Below are 21,759 nucleotides of genomic sequence, written 5' to 3' on the forward strand. Positions count from 1 at the left end.
AAAGAATAGTTCCAGTGGATACATACAAGTCACAGCTTCCATTATGTTAAGGACTTTAGGCAGTGCTAGGGGACGAATAACATGATATGCTCAGTGTAATATCTGTGCTCATTCTCCTGTGGTTTGAAAGTATAGTTGTGCAGATGCATTTTTCCCACCGTGTGACCCAGGCTGAAATGCATGAAATTAATATAAATAGATTCTTTTTTCAGACTGCATTTGGATAGCAAGGCAGCATATCTTCAGAGCGCAGAATGTGTTCTGCTTTGTTCCTTTCTCCTAAGAGGAGCCTGGAAATCACTAATCATTACATAACATTTTTCCTTTCCTTTTTTTCATTTTCTGCCTTCAACACAGAGTTGGTCAGCCCAAACAGCAGAACATCAATTGTGAATTGTAATTGCAAATAATTCTCCTAGAGAGTAATTTTCTTGAAAATGTATTGTTTCAAGGCTTTTCCTACCCCCTTTATAAGTGATCTTCAAAAAAAAAAAAAGAAAAGAAAAGAAAGAATCAGTATACACTTCCTGGCTGAATGAATGATCAGCTTCCAACAGCGAAAACACAGTTGACCAAATATTAAATCGTGAAGTTCATTTCATCTGCTCTCAGGAATGACTGGCATCCCTTCAGAGACTAAGTGTTTACACACACTTTCTGACAACCAGGCAGCCTGTTCTTTCTCTCCTTTCTTGTCTCCGGGGCAGCATTCATTATAACCTTAGGCGGGTGACCGACTTTAATCTCAATAATCCCATCAGCTCCTTGCAGGATTGTTAATGCCAAGTAGAGGAGTTTTCTTGGACACCTGCACTTGCAGATTCTCCATCAGCACATGAAATTCTCATTAACATGACGGGCCCACCTAGATCCCAGAGAAATACATGGAAAATCGGTGTAAAAGGATGCTGTCAGAGTTTATAGGCCAGGAGGCTGATTTAGACCATTGCCCCCATCTGCAAGTCTTTAGTTTCCAGAAATTTATCCTTGTGTTTGTTTTTGAAACCAAACTTTTAGGAGGAGGGAGAAAAATTAAAGGCTTGACTTACTGGAAAACTAATAATAAACAAGTCATTTTGTTTGTGCTGGAAAAGACAGATGCCGTTTGAGTACAAACGTGTGTTTATCCGGAGGCATTTAGGGATCTCCCCTCTACTGCAGATGAAACTTTATGGGTAGCATGGAACCACAGCTTCTGAAACAGAAATATACTTTACCTGTACAGGACATTTAATATTTTCTTGGTCTTTTAAGTTTGAAAATCTCTTCAAACTGCTGACAGACTGGAAAGATATATGTGTCCATAACTGGGGTCACTGCATGTAGAAAGGCGTTATGTAGCCTTACCTGGGGGTGGAGCCAGCTCCAGTGCTCCTCCCATGGGGCTTGCTTGTGAGGCTGCTTCTCAGAGACCGTAAGACAGAGAAACACGAAGATCACAAAAGGCCCAAAATCGGCATTCGCTTTCTAGCCACACACAGCTGTAATTGCAGCATCTTATAAAGACCACACGTTAATTAGGTAAAACCATGGAGACCTATAGTTATACAGTGAAATTTTGATCCCTTTTAAAAATACAAGAACGGTGTGGGAAAAGTCTAAGATAGTAGATACATAAACATCCAATACATAAACATCCTGTGCACATGATGCTTCCAAATAACTATGCTCTAAAGCAAAAGGTTTGCATGAGGTTAGGAGCATGATGGAATTTGTGAAAAAATTATTTAAGGCCTACTGTCCTTTGGGGTGACTTCTGGGAAGAAGGACACATGCAAAGTTACCGAGAGGTCGAGAAATAAGTAAAAAGGAAAACTTCATACAGCATGAGCCAATGAAACTCATCGTTCAGCAGACTCCAGCATCAGATAATGGACTTTTCAAAGGACTGGAAATTTTATGAATAGGTATAATATTTTCAGTTTTAAACACCAAGATAAAAATAATCACATTCCTAGCTTACGTGTACAAGTTAGTTGCTGAAGCACTAACTTTGACTTTAATGTCAGGCATTTGGCTTTTGTTTGGAAGAAAGGAGTTTCAGACCTTGCCAGCAATGCTGGACTGACACAGGCATTGAATTTAAATTCAACAGAATACACTGAGCATCTGCTAAGGATTAGACACTGTACGTAAGGGCCAGGTGAATTTAAAATTAAAGATTCTGTTTCTCCTTCAAAAGAGTTATAATCTAGGTACCACTGGCAACACCACATAGACACACACACACACACACACACACACACACACCAATTACCCAAGTGACTAAGAGAAAAAAACATTAGGGTCACATTCTTATGGTTAATGTGTATACAAATGCTTCATAATGATCCTCGTAATAACCATGCATTGTAACTAGATGGAGTAAGCCTTGGTATTTTTGTTGGCGAGAGAAGACTGAAGCTTGGGATGGCTAATTAACTTGCTTAACATTGTCCAGGTCACTTTTTAATGTCAAAACTACAGAGGTACTTCTGGAGCATATGCTTTATGCCACCATGTGCTGCCTGAATCCCCTGCCAATTTTTAGACCTGTGGTCTAGGATTTATTGAGCATTTTTAATGCAGGCTAACCACACTGTATTGAGATTGATTGTTTACTTGACTTTTTCCCTCACTGCCTAAAGGGCAGGAAGCTGGGAACCTTCCTTCTCTTTCACCCAAGTATCCAGCACTTATTTGTGTTATAAATGAGTCATTGCTGGTCACCACCTTCCCTCCAAAGAAACAAAAATACCCACCATTATATGCTCAGGTTCTGAACTCATCACCTGCTCCTTAAATGTTTGAGGAGCGAATGGCAGGATTGCGACAGCTGTGTGAATCCCTGAAGTAAGCACAGCAGTTTTTATGCCACTTCACTGAAATGTTTTCTTTTAAATGCAGATATATAAACATAGGGCAGGACTGGACCGCACAGTGTGCCAGTAGGGCTCCAGAGAGAAATCCCTGACTCATGCAGATTGAGGCTGAGGTGTGTCCCAGGAATGCTTGGATCCCCAGAGGCAGTGAAAGCATGTACTGCAGCCAAGTGACATCAGCAGTGCCCTAAGTGCCTATGAGCTTGAAGCTTCATTACAAGTGAGATTTCATTGTCTCTCTGTCACTACCCAAGCCCTTCCTGGCATGGACCTGTGGACACAAAGGGTGATGTGTGTTGGTAGGGAGGGAGAGGGGAGGACACCTAACCTTGCTCTCTAAAAGCAGCTCTGCCAGGAGATACTAGATAGAAGGAAAATACTCATCATATCAGATATTTCAAAATACAGGCGGCTGGGTGGAATATTTTTCCAGCTGATTCTGCCTTGAGCTCATCAGTCTGGGCCCCTTCCCTGGCCAAAAATCTTACCCTATCTTGCAAGATACGATTTGAATGACTCAGTTGAACCCTTTTCCATAAAACCCATTCTTTCTCTTTCTGCAAGGATTCTTTCTTCTTTGGAATCCCATAAAGCCTCGTCTGTCAGCATGGTGGTACTTTTTACTTTGTCTTGTATTATCATTGTTTCTACGTAGGCCTGCTTGCTTCCAGAACCTGGCAAACAATAAATGTGTGTTGCGTTTAATGGATTAGATGATTCTATCTGGCATCCTTCAGTTTAATTTCACACTTTGAGTTCAAGCAGCCATGATATGGGAAACACTGTAATTCAGCTGTAAGACACATTTGTGTGAGCATGGCCCCTGACTCCGTTCATTAGTTTATAGTTTGCCCCCAAATGTTGTTAGTAAAAAGGAGAACAATGATTAATGTTTATCTACATAATACAGTCCTACTGAAATTATGTGCAGAGATAATAAATTGTGCTAAGTTTTAAAATGGTTGTCATCCAGACCATCCTTTATCCCTTCTTCCATACTGGACCCCTCTTGGTTTTGGCAAAGACAGATATCAGGAGCTAGAGATCTGTATACACAGTCTGCTTGATCTTACAGGATGTCTAGTGTTGCATTCCTGCGGCCAGCTGGATCAGTACCACTTGGACCCGCCAACGTGCTTGTGTCTACCACCCACCCTCCCCACCCCCATGCAATTCCCATGCTTCAGGTCTTCTGCAAGGAGAACACTTCTCAAGTTTTCATGGGTCTTACACATAAACGATTAATAGTTGGAACCAAGAGTTATGGCAGGAGAGCACTTTGCCAGCCCATGCCCTCCATGTAATAGATACTCACTGAATCTTTGCTAAGAACCCATCTAGCAAGAGCACATGCTACGGCTCTCCTGTGAGGCATTTCACTAGGAGATCTACTTTGGGTTTATATAGATTTGAAACTGGTTGCAATTATTTCAGACTCATAGCCTACTTCCTTTTCTCTCTTAAGAAATTCCAATTAATAATTAAAAAAAAAGAAATTCCAATTAAGCAATTTTTACTGTAATGTTTTTAAGTTCAATTCTTAACTGAGTTTCTAGAAATTGCATTTGGTCTGTTCTGAATATTTGTCCTCTTTCCAGATCAAAGGATTAGGCTCAAGTTTTAAATGTAATGTAACTTACAAAAACACATTTAAAAAATATTAATTGGAAGTATTAAGTCTCTGAGTCTTTTATTGCCTAGCAAGAGTCCCTGAAAATCTTAGTTAGTAAAGGGAGCCACATTAGTGTCATCTTTGTGATTGAACTATTGAAGGTTTCAGAAGTACCCATGTGCAAGGTGACATGGCATTGAAGCAGCAGAACTTGTTCATTTTAAAGAAGAAAGGAGGGTAGCCCCCGTGGCTCAGCGGTTTAGCGCCACCTTCAGCCCGGGGTGGGATCCTGGAGATCGAGTCCCACGTCGGGCTCCCTGCTGGAGCCTGCTTCTCCCTTTGCCTGTGCCCCTCTCTCTGTGTGTGTTTCTCATGCATAAGTAAATAAAAATCTAAAAAAAAAAAGAGTTCACAAGTTGATGTATTTCTTCAAAATATTCATCTTTTCTCAAGATCTAGGTGCAGGGGTTTAATCAGCCTTTCTCTTCAATTCTACAGGAGAGTTTCAACTTGTCTTAGATGCTGTTTACTTGTATCCCAGAGTCTAGAGAAACTCTAACACATTTCACTTTCTCCTCCTTTTTTATCAGAATATACTGTGTCCTGATGTCCCGATTGTATAGGCTTCTCATGTAAAAGAAGGATTCAAGTGGAATATCTGTATGATTTTTCTGAACACAATTATATCTGATTCAAGAAGAAATGGAAGGAAAAAAAAAACCCTCAGGTTTTGCAGAGAGTATGTGAAGACTTTCTGCTCCTTGTCTAAAATATATTTCATAAAGTAAGCTGAGCATTTTTGGGTGGGTGTCATAGTTCCATGTACTTCTGTCAAATCAAAGGTCTTTAAAGCCTAATGCTATATCCATCACACTGAGGAAATGTAGACCAGTGGTGAGGCTTCCGTTCTCCATTCTAGAAGATGCGATCTCTATGGCTTCCATACTGGAGTGATTTGAGTAGCTGAATTCTGGAAACGTCTCTAGTTGAAATGCAAAAGTATTAATGTGCTGCACGGAGTCCCTTTTGTTTCTTTTTTGCCTATGCCACTTGCCAATTTTAACAACTACAGGAGATTTTACTATTTAAACAGAGCCAGATGGAACTCTAGTTCAAAGAACATATCAGAATTAAATATTTCTTTTTTAATTAGTTGCTTGCTTCTGATTTATGCAAAAAAATTAACATGAAATCGAAAGAATGTGCAGTAAATCCAGACACAAAAGAGCCCACATAAGCATAATTTCTCGACCTGCCAAAAAAGACAAAGGTCAGCCCTTGTTTGAGGACTTGGTTTTTCTTGCACCTTTCCTTGTTCTTGTGCTGTAAGTACAGTGGCAAATCAAGGAAACCAGTCTTTCCACTGCATTTGTGCTATGACAGCCTTATCTCATGCTATTCTAAGTGGCTGGTTCACGTCTTCCAATAGAATTCATCTTTCATTCCAATAGAGTTGTTTTACTATCAGAGTTTTGTTACAATCAATAGTTTGTTTCCACGCAGGAAAATGTTTTCCTTTAATTTAGCTATGAAAAAGTGAGAGAAAGAGAGAGAGAGAGAGAGATTAATTCAAGCAATTAAGACCAGAAAAGAAAATTGGCAAGGCTCTTTCTGCATTGAACTTTTCTCATATTTGGATATTTTTACTCTTTATCAGAATTTTTAAAACATTTCCTCATTATCTTTTGCTAACAATGATCCATCTCTGCCATCTTGTTTCTCAACAGCATAACTGAATTATTTGCAGTTTTTCTTTCTGGTAGCCAGTATAAATTTTAAACTTATGGTCAAGGTAATCTAAAATTGTTTTATATTCTCTGTAATTATACAAAAATGTACTTTTTAAAAAGAATAACCAGATTTCATTGTTGTTGATGAGGTAATTCTCAATTACCTTTTGATAATTGTCACATTTTACAATACAAATGGGGCAACATCATGGGTGCAGTGTTTGTACATAGGCTCAGGGTAATAAGTCCTGGCTCAGTCACCACCCAGTTATGTGACTCGGAGCAGAGTCCACGCATCTCTTTATTCCTCAGTTGCTTTGTCCATAAAACCTTCCTTGTGTGACTGTTGTGAGAATTGAAAGAGGTAATGATTGCAAATTTAGCCCTTAATAAAATGCCTGACACAGAGGGATTGCCCTATGGTTTTTCTATTAATAGAGTAACTTTAGTCATCAGTATTTTTTTATGTAATACAGTAATGGTGAAAAAATACATAAAGAGATAGAGAAGTTTGTCACGGGCTATATAGTGGTTATATTCCAGTCGATAACTATACAAAGTTCAAGATGTTAAGTTAAGAAATGCAATGATCAGATGCTTGAATTAAGCCCACGGATCCTAGAACAGTATTGATGTCCAAATGCTCAGGCTCTATCAGAAAATGTGTGTTATCTAAGGAAATGAGACAATTGCTTAAAAATATTTCCTTTAGCTTGTAGTGTCTAGTGATGAATTAAACAGCTCTTTGAGTCATCAGAGATGCTCTAAAAAAAAATCCAACACACTCCCCCCGCTTCAAAATATTTTTCCTGTTTTTAATCAGACTTCAATCCTTTGTCCTGTATTTTTTCAGGCTCTTGTATTGACCTGCTTTGGGAATGTTAAAGGCTGTTAAATGCTCCCTGGCCAATGCTAGCTCAACAGGCAGTATTTTATTGAGCAAGACAGATTTTCATTTTAGAAATGAGGCTTTCTACATTATGACATTACCAATAGCTGGTTATGTATTATTACAGAAAGCAACGATATTCATTTCATGGCTCAGAGGCTGCATGCTGGTGTTTAACCAGCGGCTTGCAGAGGTTTGCTACATGATTTACTACGCAATGGTGAAACGTGTGCTTTGTCCTCAAGTGATTCCCTGTAAAATGTGTGCTTCTCCTGGCTTCTCTTTATCTGGGGAATGTGTTTCCTGTCATTACCAAGACAATGCCATGGCCATAAAGTGCATGTGGATTATACGTGTAGACATCTAACAACAAAGAGCAAATCAGGATCGTGGTCGAGATGTATGCCATAGGGGGCCTTCACCCACCCCTGGTCCCCCAGAAATGGATGAGGACAGCTGTTTTCTTCTACTAGTATGGCTGTCTCCAAACCCAGAATGAAAGTTGGGCTTTCCTTTTCTGTATCTGCTGTGTAGCAATAGCTTCTCTTTGGGGGTGGAGCACAGTTTAAGTAAGATGTGAATAGACATTCTACAAGCTGTGATAGAATTTTAGATTTATATTGGAAACAGGATATCATATTGGGTCACTTCTGCTGATGGTGCTATATAGGCTAGCTCAGAGAGTGTCCACCAGTACTCAAAAATAGCATGCTAGACTTCTGTAAAGAGTCTACATACTACCAGATAAGTACCAGATGTTTATGTTCGTCACACACACAGAGTGAAACATTCAACAATTTTAATGAATTGATTGCTGAATCCATGCGTTGAATGCATTCAATGCATTGATGCTTGGCTCTGTGCATCCCCCTCCCATCATCACACCCCCCACCATCACCCTTAATGTTAAACAGAAGTGCATCAAACTCAGATGTGAAATCACATCCATCTTCCAATTAAAAATAAAGCAGCTGTGAAATAATGATATTCTTTCAAAATAAGAAGATAGCGATTGGAACGGAGCTGTTTGGATTTAGGGAAAAAACAGGTTACTTAATTATGGTTATTGTGTGTCTAAGATTTTATGGAAAGAAAGGAAGTATTGTTCAGGATGATGAACTCTCCAAAATACAGAGGGGTGGCATTATGTAAAACTATTCTGGGGTTGTATCTTTGTCTTTCCAGCTGCCTGTCTTGGGTCGCCAATCTTGTCTATTATGATGTGAGGTTGGTGAGAGCTCATCATAATTCAAAAAGCTCAACCACCAAGAGGATGGCCAGTGGCTGATTTTAAATGGTTTTGAGTAGTTTTTATGAAAACTAATTATTTTGGCTTAAAAGTGACCAGAACACAATACTCTTAAAAGACCAATACACTTCTTAAAAGAGAGAGAGAGAGAGAACGTAATACACTTCTTGACAAATAATGTCTATAGTGCTGAGGGAAGCACAGTGAGTCATTTAGGGTCCATTTATTTCATTCATTCATTGCCTCCTGCTTACCTCTGCACTTCTTTCTCCTTCTGACCAGAACATTCCTTCTCTTTTATGCCTATTTGCCCACTTCTACTGTGTGTCCTTCTACGAGTGTTTTAGACATCAGAGTCGGCTCTGAAATATCTGCAGTGCCCTGACTTGCAAGTGTCTGTCTGGGTGAAATGTCGCCTCCTTCCTCTGTGCTGCGTCACACTGGATGTGCAGCCCCCGTTCTGTCATCATGTGTCTTCATTTCCCATACCCTTCCTGATCTTTATATACTCACCACTTACTGTAGAACTTAGAGGAGAAATGGTATGAAGTGTCCACTGAATGTCAATTGAGTTGAATAAAAGTGTTCACAGGTAGAGGACCAATTGAATAAGTGATGCTACAGCCTCATGGTGGAGTACCACGAATCCATTGAAAAATACTTTGGGCCTGAAAATATACCCATGAAACCAAACGGGCAGCGGAGGATGAAACCTAGAGGTGATTCGGCCTGATTTTTATAATGATGGAACATACATACAACATCCACATCTATTTGGCATAGAACAAAATATTCTGGAAGGCTGTTATCCATGGCTTTTTCCCACTGCTGGTCTTATGGAGAGTTTCTTTTCTTCTTTAAGATTTTTGCATTTTACAAATTTTCAATCGGCAGCTATTACTTTTCTATACCCCAAAGCAGATATTCCCTAGAAGAAATTATAAAAGTCTGGATGGAAGTAGAGCAAAAACACAACATGATGAGTTGAGTGGTGGAGCTGTGAGCTCTGCACCACACATCCCCGGGGAGGGGGGAAGAAGTGACTTGGTTCTGCCTACCAGACCAGAAAGAGGAAAGAGTCATTTGTAATCAGAAAAGAGGAAAAGGTTATTTTAGGTCCAGAGAACTTCAAGTGGCAAGGCAGGGAAACAAAAAAGGCTCATCTTCTGTGAGGAATACCAATCATTGAATGTGGCTGGCAGGTACAATTGGAGAGGGATAAATGCAACAGGAGGGACCAAACAGGTGGACAGAGGCCCACGTCATGATTAGCAGGGCTGGCTTCACTGGGGAGAAAAGTGTCAACACCCAGGCTTTAGGCAGTAAGTCCTTCTGGGTCTCCTGACACAGGCACGGGAAGTGTGAGCAGCAGGGCTTCTGTGGCTGACATCTCTCCCCACCCCAGGATGCTGTTTGGGCATTCTCGGAAGATACCTAGGGAGAAAGGACTTGAAAGGACTTCCCTGGTGTTGCCAGTGAGAGCCAGCACAGTGCTAGGGAGGCTGTGTCTTGTTAGAGTTCTGAACACCATCCGGTTTTAATTGCAAAGGCTCAGGCTCCAGCCCTAATCATTTTGTGAGCTTGTCATTCACCCCCTCTCAACCCAGTGGCAGTAATGTGAGGAAGAAAAATGAAATGAAATTTCAAGTATTCCAGTGTGGTATAAATAAGAGAATCTGCAGAGTTTTAAAACGCAGCAGGAAATGTTATGCAATTACAAGGAGAGGTTGCTAATGCATTTCATTGCTGCTGGGAAAAGAAAATATTTTTTTCTTTTTTACAAGGGATTCAATGCCTATGTTTTGGGGGCCTTTCTATCTGGGACCTTGGACATTTCCCCTGCCGAATAGCCAGTTAATTCCAGTCTGTTGCTCCTTCCTTTAAGTCAATTGTTTCTAATGCCTAGGATTTTTCTAGTTGGCAACCAATTAACTCCTTTCCTACCTGGTAACCCAATTTTACCTTAAAAACAAAATTTAAAAGTTAGAAAAAGGACAGCCAGGGAATGAAGTTCTAGAGTTATTTCAAATCAGCCTGAGCTGAATATGTACTCTTGGGGATTTAATCATTTCCAAACTAAAAAGCCATTTGTAAATTTGACAGAAGGAGTTTATTTAAATAGATCTGCTTCATGCTCCCTTGGACGTCAAGATTTTAAGGGCCCTTCAGGTTGAAAGTGGATATGGCATTGGGCATGACTCAATGGATAGTCAGTAAAGCACTAAGTGTTCTGAGAGCATTTGAAAACAGTTGAAATTGTTGAGTGCAACCATGTCCAGAGTACCTATTAACTTTCAGATTGCAGCGTTAGGAAATCAAGAGAGTTTTTGCAGCAACTTAAAATCCCCTGATTATTTGTCTGGAATAGAGTTAGATTTAGGGTTGCCAGATAACATACAGAACATTCAGTTAAATTTGAATTTCAGATAAACAATGGACCAGTTGTTAGTTTGCCTCAATATTGCTTGGGACATACATGTACTAAAAATATTTGCTGTTTCTCTGAAATTCAAATTTAACTGAAGAGCCTATATATCTATCTGCTAAATCTGGCAAACATGAATTGCCTCCCTTTTTTGAAACTTGTGCACAAATTCGTACAAAATCTTATGGTTCACTTGTGAAAATATTTCAAATTTCAGTTAAAGAGTAGAGGGGGTTGGTAAAAATGTGTCAAGTAAATATTTATTTGTTAAATTAAAATTAAAGCATCTACCATTACTATCCTAAAACATTAATTTTTATTAAAGTCTTTCTCTTTTTTTTCTCTTAAATTTGGTGATAGCTACCAGAGCATAGACTTTACATCTTTAAAATCAAGTAAATGAAATATAGTCTTATGTTGAATGGTGCTCCCTTCCTTTCTAGATGAAATCTCCCATTGTTGAATTGTGTAACTTGAAGTTGGCTTTTAGGGGCTAGCGATATAGTTGTTTTTCCTGGATATAACTTCTTGTTCGGTTTTGAAGTGAATTGGCAACATGTTGATTTAACTACTCCAAGGGCCTTCAGGAAAAAGCAATTCATGAAAGACAATAGTCATTCTTCATAAGGCTGACTGTACATAAAATGGAAATTCTTTAGGTGTTCATGGCCTATAGGATGGGAGGGTTAATTGAAATTTTGTTTTCTGAAAATTAGTTTGTCATGTAGTTAGTGGGAAGCGGATTCAGAAGTGGTGGTGGTGGTGGTGGGTAGGGGTATGTTTGGGGTTTTTTGTTTTTCTTTTTTTGGCTTTTGTTGCTGTTTTCATTGGAAAATGTCATTATCTTACCTCTTAATAATGAATGTACTGTTGAAATATCTTGTTAATGTTAAGCAATTGTAAAGTGCAGTTACTTTCTGAGTCCTTTAAAAAGTCATTATACACAAATACAGTAAGTAGAAGATATAATAAATCGAGGGAAACAATTTTAAACAATTGTATCTCTAACAGGAAATTGAAAATCTTTCTAATACATAGAAACTAGTAATTATTTTTGTTTTAAGATTATTCTTGGGTATTAATGATGGAAATAAGGGAAGTATAAGGGAAAAAAAACTATAGTTGACCCTTGAAATAATCTGGGTTTGAGCTGTGAGTGTATTCTAATAAGTGGATTATTTATAGTATGGTCCTGTAAGTGGATTTCCTTATGATTCCCTTAATAACATTTTCTCTTCTGTAGCTTACTTTATTGTAAGAATACAGTATATAATACATATAACATATAAAATATGTATCAATCAATTATTTATGTTATCTGTAAGGTATCTGGTCAACAGTAGAATATAAGTTTGGGGGAAGTCAAAGAGTCACAAACTGATTTTTGGCTATGTGGCAGGTCAACACCCCTAACTCCCTACATTGTTCAAGGGTCAAGTGTATTATTTTACTTTACTGAAAACATGGAATCATTGAAAATCAGAGCTGAAAGCTTCCTTCTGGGTAATCTAGTCCATCTCCTTTATTTAACAAATCAAGAACTGGAAACCTAAAGATTAAGTGATTTGTCCAAGGCCCAAAAGCTAGTTAGTGGCAGAACCTATACCAGACCCTTGAGTGCCCAGTGCTTAGATCTTTGTCCTGCCTACTCATATCACAGGGTCACAAGAACAACCCAAACCACTGCAGACCTCTGGCAGGAAGTCATGGACCTAGAGACTTGGGTCACCCTTTGTCATCCTTGCTGTGATGACCTCCAAGTTGCCCAACCTTCAGGGGTCCAAAACAGGCAAATGAGACTGGGCTCTGGTGTTGAGGATCTTCTCCACTGGAAGCTTACAAGAGGAGCTTGTGAGCCCTAGCCATTGTCACATGGAACCATCAGTCCTTCCTAGATGATGTCTTCCCTGGAATCCACCTGCCTCTCCAGCTGAACTGCAGGAAAGGTCATGGGAAGATATGGGTAAGGAAGGAATTTAAATGTGAAACAAAAATCCTGACTTTGCCTTCCTTGTCTCCCCACCATTCCAGATTATAAATCTCTGGCCCATTCTCCAAACCACAACACTCACGGTGCTTTCAGAGTCCTGTCGTTACTGTCTGCATTCTGTTTGGAAGGGGGCAGATGCTGACTAGAGTAATAGGATCCCATTAGACCTGAGCTGTAGTCCAAGCTTCCCTAAAGTCCAACATGCGAATTTATCTTGTCTTGATTTTCCAGTTGTAAAATGACGTATACTAATGTGTCATTTAGAAAGTATTCTTAATCTCTGAGAAAATACAGCAACATGATATTGAGCCCCGTTTTCTCTTTTGTACCAAGATCAAGCACTTGTGGTTGCAGTGATGAGAAAGGTCTGTTCCTGGCAACTGCCCACCTAGGGCAATTGCTGTCTTAATTATTTTTTTCAGACTTTATTTATTTGAGAGAGAGAGAGCAAAAGAGAAGCACAAGCAAGGGGAGGAGCAGAGGGAGACTGAGCAGGGAGCATGGTGTGGGGCTTGATCCCAGGACCCCGGGATGATACCCTGAGCTGAAGGCAGATGCTTAACCCATCATCCACAGAGGCACCCCATATCTGTGCCTTTCTTTAGTAGGAATGGAATGGGGAAGTTAGAGGTTATTGATGCCAGATGGAATTAGAGCCTATTGCTCTCAAGTGGATGAAAACTACACTGTTACCCACAGGAAAAAGATGCTTCCAGTTACAGTGGTGCAGGGTGAGTGACTGACCATGCTTATATTGTTTTGCAGGTAGACTTGGGTCTTCTGCGCTTTGTCACTGCTGTCGGGACACAGGGAGCCATTTCAAAGGAAACCAAGAAGAAATATTACGTTAAGACTTACAGAATAGATATTAGCTCCAATGGGGAAGACTGGATCACCATAAAAGAAGGAAATAAACCTGTTGTAAGTGTGGCTGCCAACCCCTCAACCAATTCAGTCTTTGAAATGGATGATCAATGTTTACTTATTTGTTTGGGAGCTTTCTGTCTGGCCTGGTTTAGTTTTGGATTGATTTAAAATGAAAAGTGCAATTAGAGGTTTAAATCTGACCAAGGGGGTCTCATGTTCCCAGATCCAGAAGCCAAGAGGAAATTATACAGATGTTTCCAAGAAAAGTCAATACCAGCCAAATTAAGTGTCAGACTCCAGGATCACTTTAAACTTCCCATGGGGATACAGGCTACGCATAGGATCAGCACTGTCCTCTCAGAACCTTAGGCCTGTTGTTTTGTTTAGTTTCCCTGTGTTTCCTCATTCTCTTTCATAGATTCCTTCTTTCTTCCTGTCAGCCATGAACTGGTTTTAGGAAGCTCCTTTTCATCTACCCTCTGTGGCTCACAAACTAATTTACAAGTGTGTTTGGCTGCTTCCGTGAGAATGAATAGAACTAAAGGCGGTTCGTGGTGTTCCCTCAGATCACACAAACACATGATGCTGCCTCCTCAGCGCTCTTAACCCAAGAAGCCACACCCGCCATATCCAGCCCCGGGCACCCTGCCCTAAATCATTTGGAACCGAGATGTTCTTCTCAGCCTGCGTGTTTATTTGAAGTTACGCTTACTCTGATTTACTAATCAAAAGATTTCTAAGAACTCATATTCGCTGTTTCCCCCAAATAAAAAGCTTGCCCTGAAGCCAAGTAAAATGCACGGAATTGACAAGGATGGTAGCAAAGATCCAGGTAAATTGAAATTCTGAGTTTGGGAAGAGCCCAATTAACACGTCCCTTGTCTCTCTTTTGAGCATCCATGGCCTGGTTTTCTCCTTCTGGGTCTGGAACTAAGAAAAGCCTCCTGAGTGTGAACTGAGAGAACTATTAATTCCCTTTGATTAGTTGTGAAACCCCTACTCTTATTTAGAGCAGACAAGATGAAAGTGCACGTATAGACAGCTGCTCTGTGGGAGGAAACTTCTATAGACACCAAGCTCAAGGCCACTGTCTAGTCCCGAAGGACATAGAACCAGTCCTCCATCTGGGGAAGAAAAACCCTCACAGCCAACACTTGTGATGCTTTAGCAAGTAAATTTAATTCTAAGCTGTCGTGACTTATTCTTGAAGCATTTTTTGGAAGACATGACTTAGTTTCAAACAAACAAACAAAACGCTAATGCCAAGAACATATCAACAAACAAAAAAATCCTGAGGGAGTGAGGAGAACTGACCTCAAGTCTCAGGCCATGTCTTTAAAACATGAGTGCTACTTCTCCAAGACGTCCTGGTCGGCTGTTGGCCATGGATTGTCTGTGTGGCCCAGAGTGGGGGGTGTCAGGGAGCACACACAGGTTCTGAGAGAGTGTCTGGCAACGCATACAGCTCACTGTAGGCCCACTGTCCAGAGCATGCTGGAACACAGAGGGCTTCCAGAGGGGGAGGCAGACAGAATAAAGGCAGATTCAGCAAAGATATAGGTGCAGATTCATTGAACATAAATGCAATCCCAACATCCACCTGGAGTCTCGTTATTGTTGCTCACTGTCCTTTCCCTGTGCTCTGGGGCCTCTCAGACACTGCTCTCCACCCTCTTCCTTGCTTGCTTCAGAAAGACGTAGCCGTACCTCCTCAAGAGGAGCCTTCAACAGCAACAACTCCAGCAGTCCTCTTGATGTTGAATGGAGTGTATGCACTTACATGGTTTTTGGCAAACATCAGGTTCCCCCAGTGTGAGCCAGAGTTCACCCCAACCTGCGCTGGAGCTTGGAGTGCTCTTAACTGACTGCCGGCTCTCCCTGAAGTGGACCTGTTGACCCTTCAAGCATTACGATTTGGGACTCTATTCCCTCCGGCAGCTATTCATTATTCTTTGTCACACAAAAATGCTCCCACACAGATTGCTTCCCAGAGAGATTTGCTGAAGTAGGACAGAAATCTAAAGGCCATCACAGGCAAGAATAAATTATGATATTAAACCATCTCTGGAGAGCAATCAGGCTAGCGGCCAACTTTGTAAAGCATTTGACCACCTTCCATCATGCAGGCCACTTAAGCTAAATGAAGTAAAAATATCATCCCAACCTTCGGAGGTCTTTTCTCCCAGGGAAAGAACAAGCCTTGGGAAATTGTGGTCCTCCTCTGACAACTTACCTGGAAAGGTAGGGAGGAATCCCCAGGCCTCTGACGGCCCCGGTGATGCCCAAGTGACATAACCTAATAGAAATATGGTGCCATTAGGCTGTGTGAGAAGCAGAGTACAAGTTGCTTTTACTGTTACATGGGCTGTCCCCAGTTCAAGGCCAAAATAAAAGCCAGGGAAGCAAGGGGCTCTCAGTTCCTCCTGAGGCAGGTGTAGTTGGAGCTGTGGTGCCATGCCCAGGCAGGACGGCCCCAGCAGGTCCTTGTGGGAACCTTGTTTGGGACTGGCACTTGCTACATTTGCAGTCACATGCCTCATCTTTCTTACAATAAAATGACTCATTTTTAAAACTAGAAACAGGAGCCCTGGAAGAGCTGACTTCCAGTTACATTATCATTTATAATTCACTTTGATTGTGACCACTAAAACAGGATTTTCCCAATAGCCAAAAAAAAAAAGAAATGATGGAAGTTATTAATTAACTTGTCATGGATAAGATTTTCCATCAAGAAATGGAGTTAAAAGAGGGGAAGCTACTTGCCCTAGTGCTGTAGCTGGGAACATAACCTAGAATTTTCAAAAAAAAAAAAACCAGACCCTATGCTGAACTCCAAAAATACTCCTCCGTCTGGGGGTTCCTGGGAAAATAAAGTAGTATGAGTTCCCATGAAATGTCTATAGTATTCTGTAGGTCATTATGATAGAGCTAATAATTTTCAACTTTTTTAGATGATAGCATGTAGCCTTTACCAAATGTTATCTTTGTAATAGTGTTTTTGGAGGCTCTAGGTTCTCATAAAAGTGAACAGATGATTAGAACATCCTTTATTACAGATGATTTTTCACTTGAAAAAATAACATGACAGGTTATTAATGCCTCCTCAGCCTTGATGGACAATACCGAAGTTGTAAGTAATTTTTATAAGCATTTGCAAAAACATCTTTTTGTATTTGTCTTAAATCTAAAGCGTCTGTCATTAAAGGGTTCTTTCTTTTTCTATCTAGATCTTTCAGGGAAACACCAACCCCACAGATGTTGTGTTTGCAGTTTTTCCTAAACCACTAATAACCCGATTTGTCCGAATTAAACCTATGACTTGGGAAACTGGCATATCTATGAGGTTTGAAGTCTATGGCTGCAAGATTACAGGTAAGCTCCAGCTTGAAGACTGCTTCATCTTGACTTATGTAAACTTTTAAATACGGGAAGAGTTATGTTATACAAAAATGGCCATTTTCATTTGGTGATTAAGAGCATATGCTTTGGATTTCGACAGATCTGAATTTAAATTCTAGCTTATTTGGGGAGGAAATTAACTATCTTTCAAAGCCTTGATTATTTCACCTAGAAAACAGTCATGACCATGTCTGCCACACAGGGTGGTTGAGATAATGGATTAGCCTGTGGATCTAAAACACTCAGCATGGCCTGGAATGTGGCATGTGTTTGTTAAAGCAGCACCTTCCCACCAGACTGCAAGCTCTGTGAAGGCAAGCACCAAGATCTCCATCCCCATTTCCTGGGTGGGTGGCACCCTGACCGGTGTTTTACAGTTAAAAACTCTTACATGACATGCTCTCCATCTGCTTTCTCTTTTTAACTTTGAAGTCTACAGGTGGCTCTGTCGGCCAAAAGCAAGCAGAAGTTTAACTCCTTTACTCACTAACTGTAACTGCCCCCCTACCCCACCGACAACTCTGCATCTCAGTATCTATCCATCTTTTGCTGAATGCATATACTAATATTAGAAATCGATCTGTCAACATGTCTAGTTTTTTGTTTGTTCCTTCTGACATAAACAGGACTTTAAAAGTCTCTGTTAAATTGATGTAAGTAGGGCGCCTGTGTGGCACAGTGGTTGAGTGTCTGCCTCTGGCTCAGAATGGAGTCCGGCATCAGGTTCCCCGCAGGGAGCCTGCTTCTCCCTCTGCCTGTGTCTCTGCCTCTCTCTGTGTGACTCTCATGAATAAATAAGTAAAATAAATAAATAAATCGATGTAAGTTGAGGGATTCTACCCATTTGAGAGTTGAAGAAGGTGTGCTCTGGAGGTATTAAGCAGCTAACTAAAAAGGTAGGCCAGGCGGGGCCAGAGCTGAATGTAAAAGAATTGTCATGACTTATTCTCGCTATATTCCTGGGGTGATCAGTAGCAGCTCTGACTTCTCCACCGACCTTCCTGTGTGACCCTTCTATATTCTGAATCGAACAGCAGTCACACCAGGATTCCTTTTCAATTCAGTAAATACATCACAAAGGTTTATTTTTAAAAAATAAAATAAAAGCAATACAGTGTAACCTTCAGGGTAAATTTAAAAGTTAAACAGAATAAGTAACTGATTAACCTAAAAGTAATTAAAAGTGAACAACTTTTAAACGTCTCTGAACTATCTTAAGATTTTATTTATTTATTCATGAGACACACAGAGAGAGGCAGAGACAGAGGCAGAGAGAGAAGCAGGCTCCCTGCGGGGAGCCTAATGCAGGACTTGATCCCAGGACCCTGGGATCATGACCTGAGCCAAAGGCAAATGCTCAACCACTGAGCCACCCAGGTGCTCTCCTCTGAACTAACTTTTAATATTATGTTACTATACATAAGGCATTTAATCTCTCCTTCCATGAATGCCAACACCATCGTTTTTATTTTTATCCTCTTTAGTATAATTATGTCTAAAGAAGGAAAATATTGACTTTTGAAGGGGGTGGGTGAAACCCACCCGGGGAAGTTTTCAATGAAATTTCAAGTCATTTGGAGAAGAGCTCTGTGAGAAAAAACTAAGGAGAAAAAAAAAAAAACTATTCTAGCTTATAGCAGAGTCCATTTGGGAAAGTTAAAAACTGACATCTGATTTCTTACCAAAATCATGCTTATTCCATCCCAGAGACAGACTTGTTTATTGTTTTAGGATCGAAGACTTAGAAAGTTCGAGGCCTTGGAGACAGGAACTGGGTGGAGAGAGGTTTGGAGAAGAAGGAACATTGAAAAGTTAGGTATAACCTCGGCTTTAATTTTGATCATCAGTTACAGGAGAAAAAATTCTAGGTAATTTTCAGAGCATTAGAAGTTGGAGAAGCTACTCATAAATTCATAGAAACAAGGCCATTTGAGGTCAGGGTGGAAATTTCTGGCTCATTTCTAATCTCATGTCACTGCACCAAAGAAAGAAAAGAAAAGAAAGAGAAAGAAAAAGAAAAAGTAAGAGAAAAAAGGAAGGTAACTTTGTAACTCTAAACGTGTTGGTCTGAACTCTGAATCCTAAGGTTCTCCTTTTAGTTAAGTAAAACAGTCACTTAAATTTCAACTTCTCTTCCATTTTCACAAGGATCTTGAGAGTTCATTCTAGGCATGTGAGTCTTCCATGTGAAGGAGGTGAACAAAAAAAAAAAAGGAGGTGAACAATTTATTGGATTTTTTAAAAATAAAAATGTTATATGATTTAATGTTACCTGTTAAAGGTCTACTTAAACGATCTATTTATTTAAACATCAATGTCTTAAATAGCATATTCTTATTTTCACACATATTTTATTTTACAATTATTTTAAGGAACTGTATGTTTTCCCACAAAGATACTCCTTTAGGCTCATAGTACTATCATGACCCCTGATCTATGTTAGATACTCCTCACTGATACAGTACCTACAATCTCCAAATAGTTGACTAAGGCAGGTTTTTAGAGAGGGCAGCATGTTCTAATGATGGTCAGGTGGACAGAAGGTGCGCAGACATCAACCTAGACCTCACTGTGGACTGTCTGCTTGGTGAGTGTGTGACCATGGGCAAGACATTCCATCTCTCTGACCTCCATGTCCTGATCAGTAAGATTGACCTTAATTAAGCTGTAATGAAAATGAAATTGAAAGAATATAACACACTTGGCTTAGAGTAAGTTCTCACTAAATGGTACCCAATAAATGACAGAGGGCTTGGTACTCAATGAACAGAGCCCAGAACAAGTTCCAGTAAGCAGAGCCTCTGAGCAGACAATGATATCAATATTTTCCTCTTGGTTGCTGGAAGTGGATAGTTTTCATTTTTCAGAGGCTACGGTCCCTCAGAGTGGAAACTGATGCAAGAGAAACAAACCTTCAGTATTCCTGGTGGACTGGAAGACCCACAGAAGCAGAACCATGCTCACTTTAATTTCTATTGTATCCTGAATGCCTGGAACATAACACATGCTCAATGCACTTATTTATGAATGAATGAATGAATGAATGAATGAATGAATTGCAGTTCTATCCACAAACAAATGACTAAATTTCAAAGTATCAGCCTCTCCTCTTGGGTTGGCAAGTCCTAACTCAAACTAGATTAAAACAAACAAAAACTATTGAATTAAAAGTTAACTCCGTGAACACATCACTTGACTTCCAAAGTCCAGAGCCCTCAAGTTTTCACCTAATTTTTGTACTCAGAAAATTATTTTTTTAGAAATATAAAAATCCTAGAAAATCCAGAATACACAGTGGGCATCATCATAGAGACATATAAAGAAAACAAGATCAGGGCAAACCATTCTGTTTTATAGGTGATTGAGGAAGGAGCATTCTCATTATTTTGATGAAGCAGGTTTCATCATTTTGGCAGATATGGATGCTGGGGAAAATAACCTTGGAGGATTGCTGCTTGATATATGAGAACATACTGCAAACTCTGTGAACTTGTGCTTGTTAACCAGAAGTCTCTTTACTGGTACTGCTGCGCACAACAGCACGTTCCTATGTTAGCCAAAGTTTGCAAGGATGACTGACCTCGGGCATCACAATATCCTGAGTCATCACGGGAAGATTAAATTATGCTCATTAAATTTCACCCATCAAATGCAGCCATCATCTCAGTCTTGGAAACTGAGTATTTGATTTACCAGTATATCTCAGTTTTCCTGTTAAAACTGAGCACGGATATTTTACTATAAATAGCAGCAATGAAAAGAACCACCTTAATTCCCCACCACAGAACTCAACTCTCCCATTCATCTAAGATTGATTTTAAGCTTTCCAAGCAGGGCTGCCAGGTAAAATACAGAATGTCTAGTCAAATTTGTTGCAGATAAATGACAAGTCGTTTTTTTTAGTACAAGTATATCCCATGCAATATTTGGCATATACTAAAAAATTATTCATTGTTTTAAATTCTAATTTAGTTCGCCATCCCGCTTCTTGTTTTGTTGTTTTTCTTTGATTGTTTGCTAACGTTGGCAACACTACTTCCAAAGGATTGGACATGTAGCCAGGCTAAAGCACATGGAGCCAGCCTGCTATGGAAGAGTAGAAGTGGATCCTAGCATCGCATTCAAACTTTGAAATGTTAATATAATTTTTCTCCTAATCATTGCTAAAAGGGAGTCACACAATTTTTAGTCAAAGGCAAATCAAGGAGGCTCTTCATTGTTCTTTTTGGTTAAGGCTGATTTATAGAAGGAATGAGTATCTAACTGTCCTGGGGATATGTTGGCTAAACAGGGGTGGGGCATCACCAGGTTTGTGGGTATGTAAACTGTGCCCTAGCCAAGTCTGCATTAGAGAAAGGAGGTAAATCTGGTAAAGGTTGTGCTTTCCTTACAATATTCAGGTTAATTGTGTTTTTCTCCAGATGGTAACATCTGGTACTTATTACCAGCTAAACATTTTTCAATATAAAGGCTGATTTTGAATCAGTCAGGTGTAACCACAGTCACCAAAAATGTGACTTCTATTTTTAGCTCTATACTTTCATAGACCCTCAGTAAAATACTTTTTATAATTTTTTTAATCCCCATTGATTTTATTCTTGGTTTCCAGATCCCCAGCCTGGAGCAAATACTGTGACTTGAATTACAGGAAGGGGTGCTTGAGAAAAATGACAGCTGCCTTTATTGTGTTAATAAGTTGATTAATTCAACAAATATTTGTTAAGCAAATACCATATA

The 21,759-nt window shown here is 39.8% G+C and overlaps 1 protein-coding gene across 4 annotated transcripts in view; it reads left to right on the plus strand.

Annotated features, from left to right (window-relative positions):
* NRP1 (neuropilin 1) overlaps positions 1 to 21,759 on the plus strand; it is a 137,991-nt gene that overhangs the window by 83,237 nt on the left and 32,995 nt on the right. For all 4 annotated transcript variants that reach the window (XM_038529705.1, XM_038529707.1, XM_038529708.1 and 1 more), the window contains exons 7-8: positions 13,522 to 13,677; positions 16,851 to 16,995. In XM_038529705.1, coding sequence (XP_038385633.1) covers positions 13,522 to 13,677; positions 16,851 to 16,995 — 301 coding nt within the window. The remainder of the gene's footprint in view (positions 1 to 13,521; positions 13,678 to 16,850; positions 16,996 to 21,759) is intronic.

Source organism: Canis lupus, chromosome 2 (genome assembly GCF_011100685.1).
Source record: "Canis lupus familiaris isolate Mischka breed German Shepherd chromosome 2, alternate assembly UU_Cfam_GSD_1.0, whole genome shotgun sequence".
In the NCBI taxonomy this organism is placed as follows: domain Eukaryota; kingdom Metazoa; phylum Chordata; class Mammalia; order Carnivora; family Canidae; genus Canis; species Canis lupus.